Source organism: Heterocephalus glaber, unplaced genomic scaffold, assembly GCF_053883595.1.
Source record: "Heterocephalus glaber isolate CG9 unplaced genomic scaffold, H.glaber_assembly_v1.0 deba00000470, whole genome shotgun sequence".
Taxonomy (NCBI): domain Eukaryota; kingdom Metazoa; phylum Chordata; class Mammalia; order Rodentia; family Bathyergidae; genus Heterocephalus; species Heterocephalus glaber.
Genome location: NW_028258145.1, coordinates 1,696,140 through 1,716,575, shown reverse-complemented (window position 1 = coordinate 1,716,575; position 20,436 = coordinate 1,696,140). Strand labels below are relative to the sequence as shown.

General features: G+C 45.1%; 2 protein-coding genes across 2 annotated transcripts in view; one reads left to right on the top strand and one right to left on the bottom strand.

Moving 5' to 3' along the window:
* The window catches only part of LOC101724992 (two pore channel protein 2-like), a 33,262-nt gene extending 19,030 nt beyond the window's left edge, over positions 1-14,232 (top strand). Inside the window, exons 9-19 of the mRNA XM_004844330.3 lie at positions 142-343; positions 3,317-3,461; positions 5,286-5,471; positions 7,753-7,817; positions 8,697-8,784; positions 9,663-9,732; positions 10,208-10,427; positions 10,571-10,661; positions 12,177-12,290; positions 12,497-12,621; positions 13,512-14,232. Coding sequence (XP_004844387.1) covers positions 142-343; positions 3,317-3,461; positions 5,286-5,471; positions 7,753-7,817; positions 8,697-8,784; positions 9,663-9,732; positions 10,208-10,427; positions 10,571-10,661; positions 12,177-12,290; positions 12,497-12,621; positions 13,512-13,657 — 1,452 coding nt within the window. The 3' untranslated portion in view covers positions 13,658-14,232. The remainder of the gene's footprint in view (positions 1-141; positions 344-3,316; positions 3,462-5,285; positions 5,472-7,752; positions 7,818-8,696; positions 8,785-9,662; positions 9,733-10,207; positions 10,428-10,570; positions 10,662-12,176; positions 12,291-12,496; positions 12,622-13,511) is intronic.
* A 3,974-nt stretch (positions 14,233-18,206) lies between these two features.
* Positions 18,207-19,117, bottom strand: LOC110349017 (uncharacterized). Its single transcript, XM_087201768.1, is given in 2 exon segments — positions 18,207-18,528; positions 18,530-19,117. Coding segments are annotated over 2 exon segments (771 nt in total). The 5' UTR covers positions 18,979-19,117.
* Between the last annotated feature and the right edge of the window lie 1,319 nt (positions 19,118-20,436).

The following is a 20,436-nucleotide window of genomic DNA, read 5'->3' as shown; positions in this document are numbered from 1 at the left end:
GCAGGGAGGGATTATGTCCCTTGCTTTTTAGCAAACCCAGCGACTTCTCCTGGGCTCCTCCATGACTTTGAAATGTTTGGGATGGAAGAAATGCCTCTTGCTTGAATCTTTCACTTAAGACACTCAACTCTTTTTTTAAAGAATGAGATTCGCAAACTGGCGTACCTGAAACGGCACAAAATGATACAGGCATTCAACATTCTGAAAGTCAAGGTGGGCACAGAGTTTGTGGTAAAGGAGGCTGCATGGAAGCAGCTGGCCAAGGTGGTGACACCAGACATCAGCAGCTCCCACCTGGAGCTCCTCCTGAGGATCTCCGACGAGGGGCAGCAGGGGTATGTGGGTAAGAAGCCTTCCCTGTGCCTCCAGCAGTACCATAACCATCCCCCGAATCCAAGGATGCTTAAGTCCCTTCTGTAAAATGGCTTAGTGTTTTTGTATAACTCACACACATCCTCTCATCATCTCTAGATTACTTATAAAACTTGATAAAATATAAATGCTTTACAGTATAAAGTCATTATACTGTATCGTTAGGGAGTAAAAAGAAGAAGAAAAGGTCTGGACATGTTCATTGCAGAAGCACCCCTTCCCCCCCAATATTTTTGGTCTGGGATTGGTTGAATCTGTAAATGTAGAACTTGTAGAAAATGAGGGCTGACTGTGTTTAAAATTTTTTTAGATTAGCAAACACAGCCCAGGTCCTCTGACTAATTGGTGGCTCACGGTTGGAGTCACTTGACTTGCGATCTGTTTGTAAAGTAAATGAGGCCAAGACTCATCTAGTTTGAGAAAGAAATTCATCAGTCACAGATTATTTTATAGCTCTGTCTATGTGGCAAGAAGACAGTCCCAGTGGACACTTGGTTTAACCTTTACAAAACAGCAGTGTCCATTTAAGTATCATCACCAGGGCAAACCTGTTTTTAAGGAAGAAAAGCCATCAGCTTGGTTGACTTTTGGGATGCTTAGTTATATTTCACAGGGTATAGTGATACTTTCTGGTGGCTCTTGTCCCAGGAGACTCCTCAGTTAAGAAACACTTTCAAGGACAGTTTTAATGACAGCAAGCCGAGCAGGATCACATGCTTCACCGTGGTCTCCTCTCTGTACAGGCAGAGGATGGCAGAACATCTGTGAAACTTCTCATGTGCCCCTTGACCAGCAGTTTCGAGGACGGGTGGTTTCTAAGGCCACACACTGGAGTTCTGTTAGTATCAGAAGCATTGAAACATAAATCTAGTGATAACCTGAGAAACATAAAACTCATCAGAGAAGAAAGACAAGTATAATACAAGCATTATAGAAGTATTATTTTTTTCCTTAGTGATATTTGTTTTTTGTAGTTTCAAATCTTTAAATAAAATCATTACACTTACATGATAATAGTCACATAAAACATAAAAATTATGCACATGTATGGGGTACAATGTGCTGTTTTTATACATGTAAACATTGCATGTTTTGTGATCTTTTAACAAAGAGAATATGAAGCAGATAATATGGCATCTGCCACAAGGGGGTGGCTGACTGTAGTCCCTGGGTCTGATACAGCTCACAGTCTTTTCCTGTGCCATGGCCATTGTGTGTTGTCTGTGCCTGCTTCCATGCATAATGCAGGGTTGAATAGTTGTGACAGAGGCTGTATGGCCTGCACAGCCTAACATAATAACTCTTGGGTTTTTTATTTAAAGAGCTCACTGGTGCCCAAGCTACAACTTTAAGCAGCAAATTGGTACAAATTCTCTCTTTACACAGAACTATTACAGTCTTGGTTTTCTTTGGTCTTTCCTGTTCTAGTGAATCTTCTCGGTTAAAAGTTGTGAATCCAGTGAGACTGATGGATTCTCTGTTGATTTGAGGTTATTTAGTGGGCAGGGATTTGGGCTGGATTCCTGGCAGTGACCTTGGTAGGTCACCTTGAGCCCTAGTTATGGCTGTATCACAGTGTCTCCATAGCCTCCATTGTGGAGCTCATGTGACCCAAGTCCCTGGATCCAATTGTGCATGTCACTAATTCTCTGAGGCTGCCCTTTTACTCAAGTGGGTTTTATGCCTGGCTATTAAGATATGTAGGTGTGTTTCCTTTCTAACTCTAAAGACCTGGAACTTCAACAGCTTCTAATATATCTAACTGTGTTTTTCACCCAACTTGATGGACTCACGTTCTTTCATTTTCCTGGGATTGTAGAGCATTAGTGGAAAATAGCAACCTGAGTGTTTAATGCAACTCAAGACATTATTTAAGTCAGGCTGCACCCACAGATGAGGCCACATTTGACAAAGCCAAGGCCTTTTCCTTGCTTGGTATCTGTTGCTGGCAGTTTTGTGACTTCTGTCCTGTATAAACCACACCATGGTACCTGCCACCTGTGCACTCACGGTTCTTTGCTTATTTCTGAAAATGGAAGTGAAGACCTGGGAAGTTTCCATGAACGCTAAGTGAGAATTTTTCTCAATGTTCAAAACTTCTGCCCCAGTCTTTCACAGTTGTCTTGATTTGCACCTCTAACAGAAGCTTTCTTTGGAGTTGCTGAAAAATTCAATATAGTTTTCAAAGAAGTAGTGACTGTTGGTGGATTCTGATTTCATTTATTGATGTGCTGTTACTTTAATTATATGGTGTTACCCAAAGTTCATACATAAATAGCTTTGGGAGCTGGCCCAGTGCCCTGGCTGGTTGCCCAGCTGCCCAGCATGGCTGGTCCCAGGGAATCCAGCGGGTTTGGAAACCACTGGCTCTGAGGTTGCCTGGGGCCTGGGGCTCAGAAAAGCAGCCACTCTACTTTGACCTGGGTGGTGAGTGAGCTCCTGTGGAAGCTGAGGGTTAGAGCCCCAGGGAAAGGGCAGGGAAAGAGGCTGGGCAGAGCAGAAGATAACAGCTCAAACAGAAGGGTATGGACTTCATGTTTGAAGGCTTTGTAGAGAAGAAGGGAAAGTATGAGCCAAGATCGAAAAGCTGGATGGGGGTGGGAGTGGGGGCTGGGGGAGCGCACGGAAAGCAGCAATGGACCACATGAAGAGGAACACAGAGTGGAGGGCAGAGAGTGAGTTGGTGGTATCTGTAAATTAGCAAAATCCCATTGTGCTACCTTGAAGTGGCTGAGGGTCTAAAGAAGGGCAGGTGGGAGGCCAGGTGATCACCTGGGTCTGCCTTTGCTGGCTCCGTGGCCTTGGACCTTCCCCTTTTGCTTGGGATGGTGGTAGTGGTATTTCAATTCTAAGACTGTAAAATGCAGAGCTGAGTCTTCCTGACTTGGCTTTACTCTCTAGACCTTAGTGTCTAGAGTTGTACGGGGTCATTTTCTCATTGCAGACAAAATGAACTTTCTCCGCCTGGCTGACCTCCTCAACATCCAGGTGGTTACCATCAATCTCAGGAGACACCCACTGGAAGCCTGGGTTCCTCGGGTCTACCAGTCATCCATGAGCCTCTTGGTCCAGAGGATGGTTCAGCACAGGCAAGTGAGACGGGCCAGTTCCTCTCCAGCTGTTCTACAAAGAAAAGACGCTGTCTCTGCCACCTGGACTGAACATGTTTCATCCACAGCCTGCTCACTGCTTGTGGTTTCTAAGGGAGGCATGGAAAGGGTTTTGGACACACTATGTTTGGCCTTAGCTATAAGAACAGGCTTCTAGATTGTGCTTCCTTCTGGGATATTTCCTAAGATTCTTGAGGACTGTAGACTAGGGCACTCTCTGAGCCAGGAAAGCTGACCATTCTCTGAATTTAGGAGATTCCAGCCTCACCAGAATAAATATGAAGTTGGTATCAAACATGGCATACAGATTCTGTATGCATGATGTCAGGAAATAAACTGGCCTTGGTGAAGCCCTGAACAGACTCATGTGCCTTTTACTGAAACATGGGGTAACAGGACTTTGATTTTCAGAAGTATATGGTCCGAATTCATAAGTTAGCATTGCTGGAAAGATTGTTTTGTTTGTTTGTTTTTTGGTACCAGGAATCAAACCCAGGGCCTTGCATTTGCCAGGCATGAGCTTCACTGCTGAACCACATCCCTGGCCTGCTGGAAAGATTGCTAAGGAGGCTAGTTCATTCTTTTACATTCAAGCAGACAGATGACTTCTGGAAAGAGCCATTTATCCTAGTTTGAGACTTTCTTTTTAGTATGTGGTCCTGCAGTGCCCCATCAGTTGAGGCTCACTAGCCACGATGGTCTTTTTGTTTTGCATTTAGTGTTTCAAAACAGTGAATGGGGCTGGGCATGGTGGTGCATGCCTGTAATCTCAGCACTCTGGAGGCCAAGGCAGGAGGATCTCTGTGAGTTTGAGACCAGTGTGGGCTACATAGTGAGTTCAAGGCCAGCCTGGGGTACACAGTGAGACTCTGTCTCAAACAAAACAAAACAAAAAGCAAAAATCAAAAAAAACAACAAAAAAGTCCCTGACACAGGTCAATACATACCTTTAGCTGCCTATTTTTAAAATTTATCAAAGCTCTTTATGCAGAGCTTCAATCCCAATGTTGAATACTGCTGTGCTTCATGCAGGGGACGTATCTCCCCCATGTCTGGGCCCTGGTTCTGCAGCATCACAGAGAACACCACGGTAACCCCTCCTCTGCCTTCCCATAGCCATGCGCCTGGCAGGGATCCCTGGGGCACAGAGGGTGACACTTGAGCCACCTGGGGCAGCCTGATCTAGGACTGAAGTCAAGTTGGGACCCAGCTATCATGTTTTGTTTGCCCATTTTCTCTCTCACCTTGATGAGAAAGATGGACAGGCCATTCCCTTGGGAGGCTGGTGTTCGTTAGGGGTGAAGGGGCTTTCAGAAGCTTTCTTAGTTGAGGATGTGCATTTTCTGGGGATCATCCTGTGTTAACCCCAAATCTTCTCCCTGCCCTGATTCTAAGCTTTCATCAGATCAGGTGCTGACCCCAAGGGGACCCTGGGAAGACAACTTTCCTCTCTTCTCCCCTCTCTCTGTCCTCTTCTCTTGGAGAGAAGGGCAGCACCAAGGGTTTTGGGAGACAGATGAATTTCAAAGCTCAACCATGCTGGAACTTCCATAGATGAGGCCTCTCTCTCTCTCTCTCTCTCTCTCTCTCTCTCTGTGTGTGTGTGTGTGTGTGTGTGTGTGTGTGTGTGTGTGTGTGTGTGTGTGTGTGTGTGTGTGTGTGTGTGTGTGTGTGTGTGTGTGTGCAGATCCTGTATGCATGGTGTCAGGAAATAAACTGGCCTTGGTGAAGCCCTGAACAGACTTATGTGCCTTTTACTGAAATATGGGGTAACAGGACTTCTTTTATTTCTCTTCCTGCCAGGATTTTTGTCTGGGCGTATGATGTCATCATTCTAATCAATGCCATATGCATTGCTCTGGATGAGAAACACCCCTTCATTTCCTATGCAGAATGGCTTTTCCTTGCTCTCTATATTATTGAGATCCTCCTGAAACTGTACACATATGAGCCCAGAGCCTATCTTGGAAGGAAGCAGTTCTGGAACTGGTGAGTGGTGTCCTGGGGAGGAGTGAGGTGGCCAGGTGTCATGAGAGTGGACTTGTTGTCACAGTTGAGGGCACATGGCTACAAGCCTCCAAGTCCATTTGCCTGTTTTTGAGGTATCTTATAATGAGACTTTTGGGGACAGGGAACATCTGATTCAGTGAAAGTTGTTAGTCATGATGTAAGTTGAGACTGATTGTAGTAAAATTAGAATTACAGACCATGGCATCTTTGATTTGGTAAGGAACTTTAAAAAGAGGAAAACAAGCCAGGCATGGTGGTCCACACCTATAATTCCAGCACTCTGGGAAGTTGAGGTAAGAGAATCACAAGTTGGAGCCCAACCTGAACAACTGAGTTACTTACAGGGACCTGTTTCAAGATAAAAGATAAAAGAAGAGCTTGAGATGCAGCTCTGGACAATGGCTCTGTGTTCAGTCTTGAGTCGCAGAAAAACAAAACAAAACAAAAAACCAGGAAAACAGGCAAGTGTGGTAGCACATACCAATAATCCCGGTTCTCTGGGAAGCTCAGGCAGAATGACCACGTTTGAGCCCAGCCTGGGCAGCTAAGTGAAACCCTGTCTCAAAATATTAAAAAAAGAGGCCGGGGATGGAGCTCAGTGCAAAGGCCCTGGGTCCAGTTCCCAATACCAACAAACAAATAAACACCCCAAACCCAACAAATAAAGTAAAACAAAACAACAACAGAAACCAAGAAGGAAAAAAAAAAAGGACAGCAAATTGTTTTTCTCTACTCTTTCATAACACTTCTGCCACCAAATGTGTGGAACTTTTCACACAAACCAATTGTCTAACTGGGTGTTCCACACTTCAATTCAATTCTTTTTCTTTTATTCATTAAGTTTATTGGTACATTTTAGGTATACATTATGATCACATTCATCATTGAGAATTTGTAGCTATACATGATATATCTTGGCTCTTATTTTTTCCTATTCCCCTTTCCTCCCTTCAACCCCTCCATCCATTCCTATTTACAAAAGCTTTGTTTCCATTTTTTCTTTCTTTTATCATTTTTTCTTTCCCTTCTTTCCTTTCCCCCACCTCCCTCCTTAGTTCCGCTTCCCCTTTAAACATTTTCTTCCTATTTCACAATATCTGTTATACATTTTGTCCTCATTTACACTTTAGTGTTTCTGTTTTAATATTTAGATCTTTGATCCATTTCAATTTTAGTTTAGTGGATGGTGAAAGATATGGGTCTAGTTTTAATCTTCAGCAAGTGGAAACCCAGTTTTTCCAGCACCATTTATTAAGGAGGCTATCTTTCCTCCAGTGAGGGTGTTTGGCTCCTTTGTCAAAGATGAGGTGGCTGAGTATGTCTGGAGTTGTTTCTGCATCTTCTAATCTGTCCCATTGATCCTCATGTCTGTTTTTTCCCCAGTACCATGCTGTTTTTAACACAGTAGCTTTGTAGTATAGTTTCAAGTTGAGGATTGTGATATCCCCTGCCTTGCCTTTGTTGCCTAGAATTGCCTTTGCTATTCTAGGTTTCTTCTGGTTCCAAATGTCAATCAATTAAGTTCTGACACTGTTTACCTAGAGTTAGTGTCAAAATTACTAGGATTTTAGGAGTTCTGGCTAGGAACTCCTAGCCAAAGTTGAAGACAAAGATGTATTTCTCTTGCCACAGTCTTAGAACAGTTGACTAAAGGAGGCAATTCCTTCCATAGTTTCCTCAGCTCCCCCTTCTCTCCTGGTCAGAAACCTCCACCACAAAGGTGCAAGTTGCAGACCTTAAGTTCTCCACAGCTCATGAAGGCTGGATCTCTAGGATCGCTGCTCTAAAATCCAGGAAACTTGTTACAAAGCACATGTAGCCAAAGGGGAGCTGGTCAGTACTGTCCAGTATTTTCTTGTTCTTTGGCACCATTGTTAGAGTGAAAAGTCATGACATGAATTTCTTCTTCAATTAAAAAGTTGTAATGCATTTAATAAAATTAGTATCAACAATGTATTCTGAAAATGGATGAAGTATTCTTTCAAGTGCAGACTTATTGTGCAAGACAAAGTGTTGTGCATTAGCTGATTCCTACAAATTCCTTTGGATGATCCTTTGGAACATCCAGTGGGTGAAAATTGGGTGGTCCAAAGATAATGTTTTGGTCTTCATAGTCACTGTCCAAAAAATTTCAAAAATCAGATTTTGGCTAGATCATTGCTTTGCCTAAGATACCAGATACAGAGTTTTCCTGGAGCCCATCATAGCCTGAGCTTATCCTTTCCTAGATTCCTAACCGACTTTGCTTTTGCTCTGTTAGGTTTGATGTGCTGATCATCATCGCAGCTCTGGTGGCCACCATGGCCAATGCCGCCATTCAGTCAGGTCAGTGCCACCTGCCAGGATGGGGTATCTGATTAGTAGTCTTGTTGAACATCCACTGTGAACCAGTAAGATTTAGAGACCAAGTAGTGGGACCATCAGAGAATTATTAATAAAGTTCCAAGCTCTTGAGAAGGATGGTGGCTTTGTTTGTGTTTAGCTGTGCAATATTTTAGAGATTTCATTTGTAGGAGGGCACCACCCAAATACTCACTTGGCCATGTCTCCAAAACTGGGCCTCTGTCTCAGGGCTCACCTTCTGCCTGCATCGGCCTCCTACCAGGTTCCAGCCATGGTAGGAATTTTGCATCCTTCCTGCTCACCACCCCCTTGTCTCTACACTCCTCTGGCTCTGTGTACCCCCAACACCATACCTACTTTTCCTGTTGACAGCAGGTAGGATTAATGGACATGGCATAGCTTCTGAACATTGTGAGATGAATTCTGGGGAAAGAAAGGCTTGTTGCAATGTGTTCTGTACAAACAGATCCACAGTCACTTCTCGAGGATGAAGTCCACACCTGCACACGTGGTACTTTAGCTCTGGGGGCTGGGTGGAGGGAAGGCACTGCTTTTGCACTGCCTGCCTGAGCTTTGACTTGCAGAGATATTTTGGGATTTAAGACGGTACCTACTTTCTCATAGCTCAGAGACATTATCCTGTTATTTTATTTTAATTTGGGGATCCAACCAACCCACGGCCTTGTGCATACTAAGCATGTGCTCCACCACTGAGCTACATCCCCAGCCCCTATTGTCCTATTCTTGAAATGAAGCTTCATGGTTCCCCAGGATCCAGAGAGTCTTGGTCTCATTGAATAAAAGAGGTAAGTCAAAAATCCTGAGAAAATGCAGTATTAAAGGATTATGTTCTTTCTCTAGCAAGAAAATACAATAGTCGGCAGATCCTGGATATTGTCTTGATATTGAGGATACTCCGGCTCCTAAGGGTTATCATCAGCATTGAGAGGTACAGATGAAGTGAGGTGCAATGGCTCTATTTAGGGGCAGCTCCCTGCATTGGCCTTAACTGTGAACCTGGAATGCAGCTCATATGGAGGACCTGGAGTTCTCTGGGGGCAGGGTGGGAGGAGAGAGACGCCAGTGTAGATGGGTAAAGAGTACTAAGATGTCAGCTCCTTGAGGGGATCTGATGGTCACTTTTGACCCTGAACTCTGCCTGCCTGCATGGTAACTGCAGAAGATGGTGGCTAATGCTAACTCTAGTGTGCTACCCATTCCCTTATCAAACCCCACCATCAACCCTTGATATGGGGACTTTCATATCACTAGTTTATAAATGAAGATAATGAAGCCTGAAGATGTTAAGTCCCTCTCCCAGTGGTGCCCAGCTAGAAAGAGTCAGAAATGGTGCGCACCCAGGAGGCTGAACCAAAAGCCTGAATGAACCCCAGCCTTGGTCTTGATGGTTCAGCTTCCTTCCTACATCTGGGGACTGGCTTGCTCCTCTAGAAAGTATGTGGTTGCCCTCCAGGACAGCCTGAAGTCAGGCTTGATTCTGATGAAGGAAAAAGGTGGGGGAGAAAATCAGAGGTGGCTAAGTGGCTTTCCACCCTCAGTATGCATCTCACTAGTGCAGTTTCCTGTAATTCCCTTTCTAATGCTTGTCCAGCCTGCCTTGCTTGGCTTCAGGGGGAAATAGCTAGTTGACTGTAGCTCAGCTTGGTGGTGGGGGGACCAACTCTGACAAACCCTCAGGCCAACTCCTGCCAACATCTAAGCCCAGATGCAGGACTGGGGAGGGTATGTTAAACCCTCAACACTATTGGAATAAGTTTAGCTCCCCACCTTCCCTTCTGCCTTGTGTCAGAAACTATTTTATTCTAGGTTCCGGGTGATAGTGACCACTTTGATCAACATCGGCCCCACAATGCTGACGTTTGGTGGGCTTGTCTTTGTAAGTAGCTGCTCTCCTTTGCTATTTGATGTGAAATCAATAGTGAAGGGCTGATTCCTAGCAACTCTCAGTAAGCCTTATTTTCTTTTCTTTTCTTTTCTTATAAAGCTTTTTAAACATGAAAAAGGACACTCAAAATGTATTACATGCTTAAGGCATGGGAGTATTAAAAATAGGCCCAGGAGAGGGGGTGGGGGTGGGAGGGAGGTCAAGGGCAGTCCAGAGGGCTGGGCCCTCTGGTGCTGTACTGGTGCTTAGGATTTTCTGAAGCACTGACACCTTCCTACCTTCTTCCTGAAGCTGCTTGTAACTCTTGGCTGGAGTCAGTGACCATTCCTGGGAATATGGTGGTGGCTTCTGCTGAACCCTGGAAACAGGGAAGGTGGCTGTCTGGAGGGAGTTCTTCCTGTCTGTGCTCTCCTTGTCTTGTGCTTTGGGCGCCCCCTGGTACCTAACTGGGTGCCTCCCATCCTAGGTGGTTTACTATACATTTGCTGTCATTGGGATGGAAATGTTCCATGGCAAAGTCCAGTTCTTTGACCCAAATTTCACATCTCCTGATGCCCTGGTGTGTGGGAATCCAGCCTTAAAGGGGTCAGCATTTGCCCGAGACAGGTACTGCAAGAACAACTTCAATGATCTGGCCTCATCCTTTGTCGTGCTGATGGAGCTCACCGTGGTGAACCAGTGGCATGATATCCTTCCAGGGGGAGGGGACTGACAGGGATTGGCCTCTCCCTGGAGTGGCCTGGTGCCTGCTGGCAGTCACGTTTGGGAGGAGGAGGATGCCTCGCCAACTTGCTGAGTTTCTCAAAGGTCTGGTTCCTTAGCCTCCCACTCCTTGCAGGTGGCTTTGCCCTCGTGACTCACCAGGCGGCAAAGCTGTACTTCATCTTGTTCCACATTGTGGTCGTCATCCTCATTGTTAAGTGAGTAACCTCCTGCCACGTGGGAAATCTGGGCCCTTTTTCAGAATGGCCGACCACTGGCACTTTTGATCTCCCTTGTTCCTCAGGTAGGCTGTGTGTGTGTGTCTCCTTGCCCCACTGAAGGCTGAGCCATGGATGGGAGGGGTCTCATTTCTTTTGGCATTTGTGTTCCTCTGGGTGTCCATCAATGTCTTTCACTTCAACATGTAACACACATCTCAGGACCTCACAAGTTGTTTGGGTCAGAAGGAACCCAAGGTCCTGGGTGATCTTCCTGCCCTTTCCCCTGCGAATGAATCACCTCCAACACATCGGCTGTGCCACATCTGCTTCAGCTTATCCAATTGCTGGGGCCCATTGATACCCAAGAGAGTTAGTTCTGTTATTTTTCTGCCCTGGTCCTTAGCACTTCCATGGGTAGAATGGGAACTGGCTTTTGTGGGTTCTAAGAGAATGGGAACATATCCCTGATGAGTTCAATAGGATGGAAATGTGTCCCTTGTTGGATCCTTGTAGGATGGGAATGTGTCCATGGTGGGTCCTGGTAAGGTGAGGACATTCCCAGTGATGGGTCCTAGTGGAATGAGAATGTGCCCCTGGCAAGCTGCTACTAGGCTAGGAATGTGTCCTAGTGGATCCTGGTGGGACAGAGACCTGCTTCCTGGTCTCTGCATTGGTTCCAGTCTTGTCCTTGCCCTTTTCCATGGGAGAGCTCAATATTTGAAAGCTGCTGTGATATCACATCCCTCAAAAACTATCTTTTCAGTTGGAATATTTGACTCTAGCTCTTTGGTTCCTTGTGTGACTAAGTCCCTGTGACCACCATGATTCTCCCCCATAGGGTTCCTGGTGGTCCATGCCCTCTCAGAGCCTGGGTTTCTTAGGGTGAAAGCCTAGCCCAGTACCTTCCTCATCATATTGGTCCTGGTTTGGTCGCCCACTGCCTATGACTGTGATCCAAGAATGCCTCAGGGAATGTCCTGGCAGAGGGTGGGACCAGAGGATCCTGAACATACTACAGAGGAGTGGAGTAGGGGGAGCTGCCCTGAGATGATCAGGGAGAGGTTACTGAGTACTGGCATAGACAGAGGGCAATAACATAAATAGGCAGTGGGGATTCTTCTTCTCTCCTCTGAGGAACCCATGAGCACCATGACAGCCATGGGCTACATCATCATTGTCATCAAGCTAAAGATGATGAAGGGTCCAAGAGTTCATCCACTGACAGAGGACTGGGACCTTGGGTCAGAGACAAAGACAGTTTGTTATTCATGGCCAGAACCCCAGTCCCCAAGGCAGTGTGGCCAGGGCCAGATGGAGCAGGTGGCTAGGAAAGAGGCAGCTCTGATCTTACAGGGCTGCTGGTACCCTGCCCTTCCTCTGGGAGGGGATATGAGATATTTCTTCTCTGGAATGTCAGCGTCTTTACTCTTGGAAGGGGAAGGCTAGGGCTTTAGTTTTGCCTTCCTGGGTCATCCTGGGGAGTCCCTGCCTCTTATTCTTACTTTTTCTCAGTATTTTCATAGCATTCATCTTGGAGGCATTCTTTGTGGCATATTCATTAGGAAAGAGTGAGATAGAAACTGCCATAGAGAAGAAGATTCAAGAGCTCGGAGTGGGAATCCAAGAGTGAGTAGCCTGTTTCCCTTGGTGACTCTCAGACTTTAAAGTGGTACAAACAGAACATCCTTACCATGTTTAACCTGTCAGTGCTGCCTGGTACCTGGTCTGGTCCTGTAAGCCTGGTCAGTGACCACTGAGCCATAACTGGAAGGCTATGCAAGGGCTTTTCCTAAAGTCCTGACCATGTTCCTGTTCTTTTTTCATGCTTGAAGGGAAGATGTGCAGGACTGGAAGCTCACTGGTAACATCGGCACTGTGGATAGCACCTTTAGTGGGAATGATGGTGACAACAGAGGGAAGGCCTTGAAAGGACTATACTTCAGAATTGCATCAAAAAGTAAGTGGCAATAGAATGCAAAGCTAGAATGGATCTTGCTTCCCTGGGTGCAGATCCAGCTATGGGTAGCTTCCCATTGCTCAAGGTTAAGGAGCAGGTTCCCCACTGCCTGCATGCAGGGCTGGTGTCTGAGAATTTCTGCCTCTCCTCTCTCCTGCCCAGCCACCACACCTGCTGCTCCTCCTGTTAACCTTTCAGCTCCTGGTTCCCTGCTGCATCCTGCCATGCTGCTATGGGCCTTTGCAAATGATGCTTCCTTCCCCCGCTCACCCAGGCAGCCCTTTTCAGGGACCTCCCTCCAGGCTTTCCAAGAAGGCCAGGTGCTCTGTGAGGCCCCTGCTCTGCTTTCCCAATAGGGGCATCTTCATCTCTCAGTGACTACTTTGGTCCCAGGCTGTCCTCCTTGCAGATGTGAAAGTGTATATGTGCAGGGCCATGCATGGCTTTTTTGTTCAAAGGTATCTTCAGGGTCTAATTATGTACCTGGGACATAGGAACCTTTAAAAAATCTTTATTTCATTACTTCACTAATTCTCAATGAATTAACAACTTCCTGGTAAACCCAAACCAGCCTGCTTTTGGTTTGGGCTCAGTCTGAGGAATATAGCGCAGATCACAGAAGGAGAGGTGTGAGCACCAGCCCTGTAAGAGGTGGGCTTCCTCCTCATCCCTGTGAGTGGCTGCGGCTCCATGCAGTCTACTCAGCAAGGATGAGTAATCTATCCCTTTATCTATGAGTCCTTCCCCTCAAACACTGTTTGGTTATAGTGCTCGAAGCCTAGTCTTCAACTCAGGGCCATCCTTCAGGAGAGCCTTGGTTTGCCAGGCTGAGGGCTCCCCTGAGCCCCCATACCAACAGATCCAATGTGCCTCTTTCTCCTTCATCCCAGAATATCGGACTGTGGATGCCTTGCTGCAGCGGATGTTTGAGTCTGAAATTGCTCCCAATGATGAAGGCCCTTCCTTGGAAGAGATTCTGAACTTCTCACCCAGTGACATATATCCCAAGAATCCCAATTTTGATAACAGTGCATGATTCTGCAGTTGCAAGAGTCCACAACTGGAAACCAAGAGAAGCTGCATCTTTTTTTTGCATATGCTAGCTGGAGATGACTTTTCCAGTGTGGGCTCCTTTTCTGATCAGATAAGACTGTGGCCTTACTTGTCCTGAGTGGTCAGCTGCATGGTATGGGAAGGCCACTACCATGTGCCTCGCCTAGGGGTTACTCTTAGGTCTGATCCTGAGGGTCCACAACTGGAAACCAAGATAAGCTGCCATCTTTTTCTACATATGCTAGCTGGAGATGACTTTCCCACCCTGGGTTCTGTTTTGTGATTAGCTAAGTCTGTGAATCAGCCATACCTGGCCCAAGTGGGCAGCTGCATGGTATAAGAAGGCCACCAGTGTGTCAACAGTGCTCCACCTGGTGTGGGGGGGTCATTCTTAGGTATGGTCACAGAAGTAAGGATGAGCAAGTTGATGAAGAGATTATGCTGAGCACTTGTCCTAACATGTCAGTGCATGTGTGAAGACTTTCCATTGGGTATATAGAAGCTTTTCATTCATTTTTCTATGATATTTTGCCATTCTATTAAACTTATACTGTGCTACAGTGTTACATAAATTATGGATATTTGAAAAATTACAAAGACATATTCTGGTACAGTAGCTTTTAAATGCAGTGATTTTCAAAATGAAGAAAAATATGAATGTGAAAATATAATTGTCACAATTGCTTCTTTTTGGAGGGTGCAGCAGTATACTCTCAAGGCTTCTTTAATTGAATTAGTCAAGCGCAATTTGGAGTAAGTTGCTCTCTAAGGACACTTTGCCCAGCTGGGAATCTCCCAGTATAGTGATTTGCTCCTTCTTGGAACTTAAAAAGGATTCATTTTATTAATAACTTTTAAAAATTGCTAAAATGCATATAACATGAAATTTTCCATCTTTGCAGTTTCTCGGTATGGAGTACAGTAGTGGTAAGTACACTTGTTAGTCAACTTTCTGTTACTATGACAAAACATCTGAGATAATTGAAGGAGGAGAGGTTTACTGTAGTCCCAGTTTCAGAGGTTTCAGTCAGTCCATAGTGGGTTGGCTCTGTTGCTTTAGGCCTGTGCCGAGGGTGTGCATCATGGCAGAAGCGTGTGGCAGAACAAGCTGCTAACTTCATAACAATTGGGAAGTAAAGAAAGAGATGGGAGGAGGCTGGGTCCTACTGTCCCCTTCCAGAACATGCCCGCAGTGACCTAACTTCCTTCCACTAGGCTCCACCTTAAGGGTTCTACCACATCCTAATGGTGCCCCAGGCTGGAGACCAAGCCTTCCCATGGGCCTTTGGGGCACACTCACTCATAGCATGCACTCACACTGTTGTGCACCCACCTCACTTTCCAGATTCACAACTTTTCCATCTTGCAAAGTGGAAACTCTGTACCTGTTCAACAACTACTTTCATTCCCACCATTGCACATTCTGTCTTTGTGAATTTGATACCTCTGGATGGCAGGTCCATTTCGAGCAGCTACATACCCAGAGTCCTCAGGGCATCCCCTCATTCACCTTGTCACAGGCTTCACTCTAAGGCAAGGGGGTGGGAATCCCCATGACCTGAGTATAGTGAGACCTGAGTGGTGTGCTGTGCCATGTGTCATGTGGCCACTGAAGCAGGCTCATAGGAACTTCTTCAGTCCTGAGGGGCCTTTTGGGCCTTGTGTTGTGGAAGTGAAACAAAGGCTTTGGGCAGAATGGCTGCCCACTGACTATGTCACAGAGGGCCCCCAGAGCCCATTTCCTCATGTGTCAACTTAGGACAATGACCTTCCTCCCAAGACTGTGGGGATGGAGGAAGGATGAGGATAGTGTAATGCTGGCTCCCACTCACAGTCAGTACTGTAGCAGTGTCTGTTGCAAGTCAAGTTGCTCTTCCTGGCTTAAAACCACTGCTGGTGTTGGGCACTGGAGCCCTGGAATCCCACTGTCACCAAGATTGCGAGGAGTGACTCAGTGGAGTCCTACCATCCTTCCAAACTCTCTCATCTCTTTGTATATCTAACAGCTATTGTCATGTAGAGTATTACACAAAATGTATGGAGTTGAAATTTAATTTTAAAATTTGATATATGTAACGGGCATTTCTTTCTTTTTTTCTTTTTTTTTTTGTTACTGGGGATCGAACTCAGGACCTTGCACTTGCAAGGCAGGCAGCGGAACCACTGAGCTAAATCCCCGGCCCAGGGCATTTCTTTTTAAATTAGCAGAATGCATCATTATTTAAAGAATTCAATCCAGAGATGCCATCATAAATCAAAAGTTGCTCTTTACTCTTTCTTCTCCTCTCCCTTCTCTTTGCATTCTCCCACTCAGGCTGATACTGACTTTCCAGTGGTCACTGGTGATTTTGTTCATCCTTCTAGAGCTAAATGGATCCGTTTACAGTCACATATATCATGTACATTCATATGTGACATAACGCTATTTTTATCTTATGTGTATCATATACTATATATTGTTGAACAACCTGCTTTTTCTGCTTACCAGTACCTGGTTCATGGTAGTACACACACAGGTATGAGGGCCGAGTATTCCATCCTAGCCATGTTTCATGATTTAAGAATTCAGCGAGTCGTAGACTTATATGCTGTTTCACATGTTCAACATTAAGTCACAATATAGTATGCCCTTTTCCTGCTATGAGCCCCTCAGCAGGAAAGAGTGGTAGAGTTTACTGCTTTCAATGCTTAGAAACTGCAGTTCTCAGAGTGGTTGGAGCCCCGTGACCGACAGGGGGCGCCCCGCCCCAGCCATTGCAAAAGAAGGAGAACTGGAGGCGCTGAGGCGGGATCACCACTTTTCTCCAGCACTTTCTCTGCCGCTCAGTGAACCAATCTCTCCGCGGTACATAGACTCCCCGTTGGGGCAACATCATTATATCTGCCTGGGGGCTGCGAGCCCGACTGGCGTCTTGCCCTTGACAGCAGTGCCCCTCTCTGCCTCGCTTCTCGGCTGCTGGGAAATGGCAGCAGAACGTCAGGAAGCCTCAAGTGTCAGTGCACGTCAGTGGCAGCACAGAAGCGCTCAACCCACTGGAAGGGGAGAAAGAAATCACTCCTGTCTTCCTCAAGCCACAGTGTGGATTCTCTGTTGTCATAATAGCTTAGTGGCCCACTATCTAGATGATCCAGGAATGGGTTGTCTGAAACATTCCTGGATGGAACCAATGGGAATGAAGCCCTGGTCTTGAAGAATGAGGGAAAAGGGAGAACCAGAGTTGGTTCCAGGATCAGCGCAGAGAAAGGTCTGGAGTAGAAGAAGTGTTTTAGGTGTGCTTGGGTACCGTGCCGAACCCCTAAATGTCTAGGAGTGCTCATATCTGAGGGTCCCAGACCACACTTGTGCTTTTCCAACAGGAATGGATTAGGGGGAAATAAATTTTAGAATCACTGCCCTAGCCCACAGATATAATTCAGGTGAGGAGGAGCAGGAGCAGGAAATTCAATTTTCTGAGGAAGCAGCCTTACTCTTAAGTAGAACTTGAATGTGGAGCAGCTGGCAAAAAATGAATGGGAAATGTTTCCGTAGAGAAAGATATTATTAAATATGAACCTAGAACTGAGAGTAGGCAAGGGCTGAGCACGGGATGAGTTGGGTCACTGAGACAGAGGTGAATAAACCCCCTCAGGGAACTTCAGCCTTAGCAGTAGGCTGAACAGGAAGATTCTTGTGTTACATTCATTTCAGGGGCGGTTAAATGCGGAGCATTTCCCCTCATGCTGACAAACTGTGTATGTGTGTAATCCAGACAACTGACTATCACTAAGCGAAAGTCCTTATCTGTACCAGGCATATGTACAAAAATTAAAAACACAACTACTTGGCTGAAGTGCTTGAAGGTTCTCTCCCCCCCCCCCACTCTGGGGACAATTCATTGCTAGGAAAGCAGACTGTAAAGTTTAATTTAGATGAAGCCCTTGGCATAGGTCATGGGCCAGATAGGCAACAGCAGTGACGACACTGTGGTCAAGGGGTTGGTGTGAATCACATGGGGGAAGTTTTTGAGTGTGATGCATTGAAGAGCCAGTAATAGCAAATGAGCTGGTGGTGACACAGGACATGTCAACAGGGGCTAGAAGCCAAAGCCATGTGGTCCTCTACATCTAAGGGTGATGGGTCCTATAGCTGCTGTTCATGGATGAACACGTTTTATTCTGTTTGATAAAATAGCACCCTTAGCTTCTTTAGTCTTAGTTCTCTTTGAAAACAGCCATTTTCAAAAGGAGAAAGAAATCCCACAAATCTGGCTTTGCTTCCAGATGCTTGGTTGTTTAGATTCTTTGAGTTCAGTGTTGATTTGCCTGATGAGTTCTGACCTTTGATCATTTTCAGCTTCCAAATTGAGTAGGCATGTAATTGATTTCTATAGATTACATTATTTATTTTCAAAATAAACATCTATTTTGGGATTCAGTCTTAGTAATTTATCCCACAGACACATTGGCACTTGCACTCACTTTTTTTTTTTTTTTGAGAAATCAAAGGCATAGATTTTATTTGCAATGAGGACATAGATGCCTCTGTATGTCAACTAGGTGGCAATTTCCTCAAGCACCCTGTGCTCAGGCCTTCTCACACATCCCAGCTCCCAGTTCTGAGCTTTCTTTAGGTCATATCTGCCGCTGCTATTGACTTGGGCTTTGTGAAGCTCATGGCTCCAAAGCATAGGATGCCACTGAGGAGGGACAGAATGGCAGTGACTATCTCTAGTGGAAACACATAGAAGTCCAGACTCTTTGTCCACAGTAAACTCTAATGGGAAATCAAGGATCCTTTGGCCAGAAATATTATTGGCATAGTTCCAGCTCACAGCCAGAGCCACACAGCTAGAGCTGAGGGAAAAAAGGAGGGCCCAGCTTCTTTAATAGTCACAGGAATTCTGAGTAGGTGGGCTTCAGCCTGCTTACTAGGAAGGCCACTGTGCTGAGAATTAGGGATGCTGGCTGCATAAAATCCACCAACACCATTAGACCTTTTGCATAATCAAGCTCAGTTGCCTGGGTCCACCCCCTGTGGATGCTGGCATCTACTGGCACATCAACCACTGTGCCAGAGTTGTTTTGCCTGACATAATACTGAGCATCCCAAAGGCCAATGAAGGCAATGGGAACAACTTGGTTGTCAAATTCCCACATGCACCAGGATATGCTGCTCACTAGGGCGATACCCAGTACCCAGGCCACAGAACTAAACAGGAAGACAGTCAGGGTGTAGATGTGTTGCTTCACTCCAGGAAAACTGCAGAGGAGGTCGAAGAGGCAGGAAGTCAAGGCAGGAACAGCAATGAGGAAAAAACAGAGCATGAATCATGGTTAGAGAGTGGTAAATATGTAAGTCATATTTAAATGTTCTACATTTATAGTACTGTCCTAAATATTTTACGCAAGAATAAAAGGAGCTTAGCAGCTGTGTGTGGTGGGACACCTGTAATCCTAGCACTCAGGGGACTGGGGAGGGTGGATCTAGAGTTCATGGCAAGCCTGGGAAAAATAGTGATACACAGCTGGCCTGGAGTACATCCTGAGAACCTGTCTCACAGAAATAATGAAAGAGAAAGGGAGAGAGCAAGAAAGGAAGGGAAGAAAGGAAGGATGGAGGTAAGGAAGAAGAGAAAATAGAAGAAAGGAACAGGGAAGGGAAGAAAAGGGAAGGGAGAGGAGGAAAGGTGAGGAGAGAAGGAGAAGGAGAAAAAACCCTAGGGATCCATGATGATGGCAGGAGTACGAGTTTGTAGGAGATTTTGGAAGACAGTGTGGTGGTATCTTTCAAAAATGGAAATATTCATAGGTCTTGTCTATGAATTCTAATCTTTTTTTTTCTGATACCAGGGATCAAACTCGGGATCTTGTGCTTGCAAGTATGAATTCCAATCTTGAGAATTCATACTAAAATAAGAGTTTGTGAAAACATATGCAGTGATGTTCATTTCAGTGCCATTTGCAATAGAGAAAATTGGAAATAACAAAAATGTTTATGGAGGGATGTTCAAATACAATAGAGTGTCACTAAGACTGTAGTGGAATATTACATAGCCAATACCAAGAAAGAGTTAATACATTTGAAATGTAGGAAAAAACAAAAAAATACCTAGAATGAATAAAATCTAAGATCCAAAATGAATAATAAAACATGATATGATATATGTTAAAGAGAGATAATAAATACATAAATATAAAAAATACATGCAGCTTCAAAAGTGACCCTTCTGCTGGGGCTGGGGATTTAGCTCAGTGGTTCTGCCACCTGCCTCGAAAGCACAAGGACCCGAGTTCAATCCCCGGTACAAAACAAAACAAAAAGAAAAAAAAGGAGAAACATAACTGGTTTTCTTTATATGTACAAATAGACATGAACATACTGTTTTAAAGATTTAAAAGATGTACAGAAAAGAAGTAATTTTAAGACCAATTTGATCAAGTGGAGATTTTTATTCTTATATACATATATTTCCAAAATTTGTTTTACAATGGTGGGGCTTGAACCCACAACTTCACTCATGCCAGGGGGTGCTCTAACACTTAGATAAACTATCAGTCCTATCTGTAATGCTTTGTAATGAAAAGTATACATACTTTAAAGGCAGAGTGTGAATGTGACCTTGAAGATCTGTATATGTCACAAATCATTAGATCTTTTAATGCATTACTTGCTCAAAATTCTACTTCTAGGTATTGCCTTCTCTTGGGTGCAAATTCAAACAATCCTGATGTATTTTATATGCAGCAAATATCTTCTGTGAAGCAAAGCATACACTTCACATT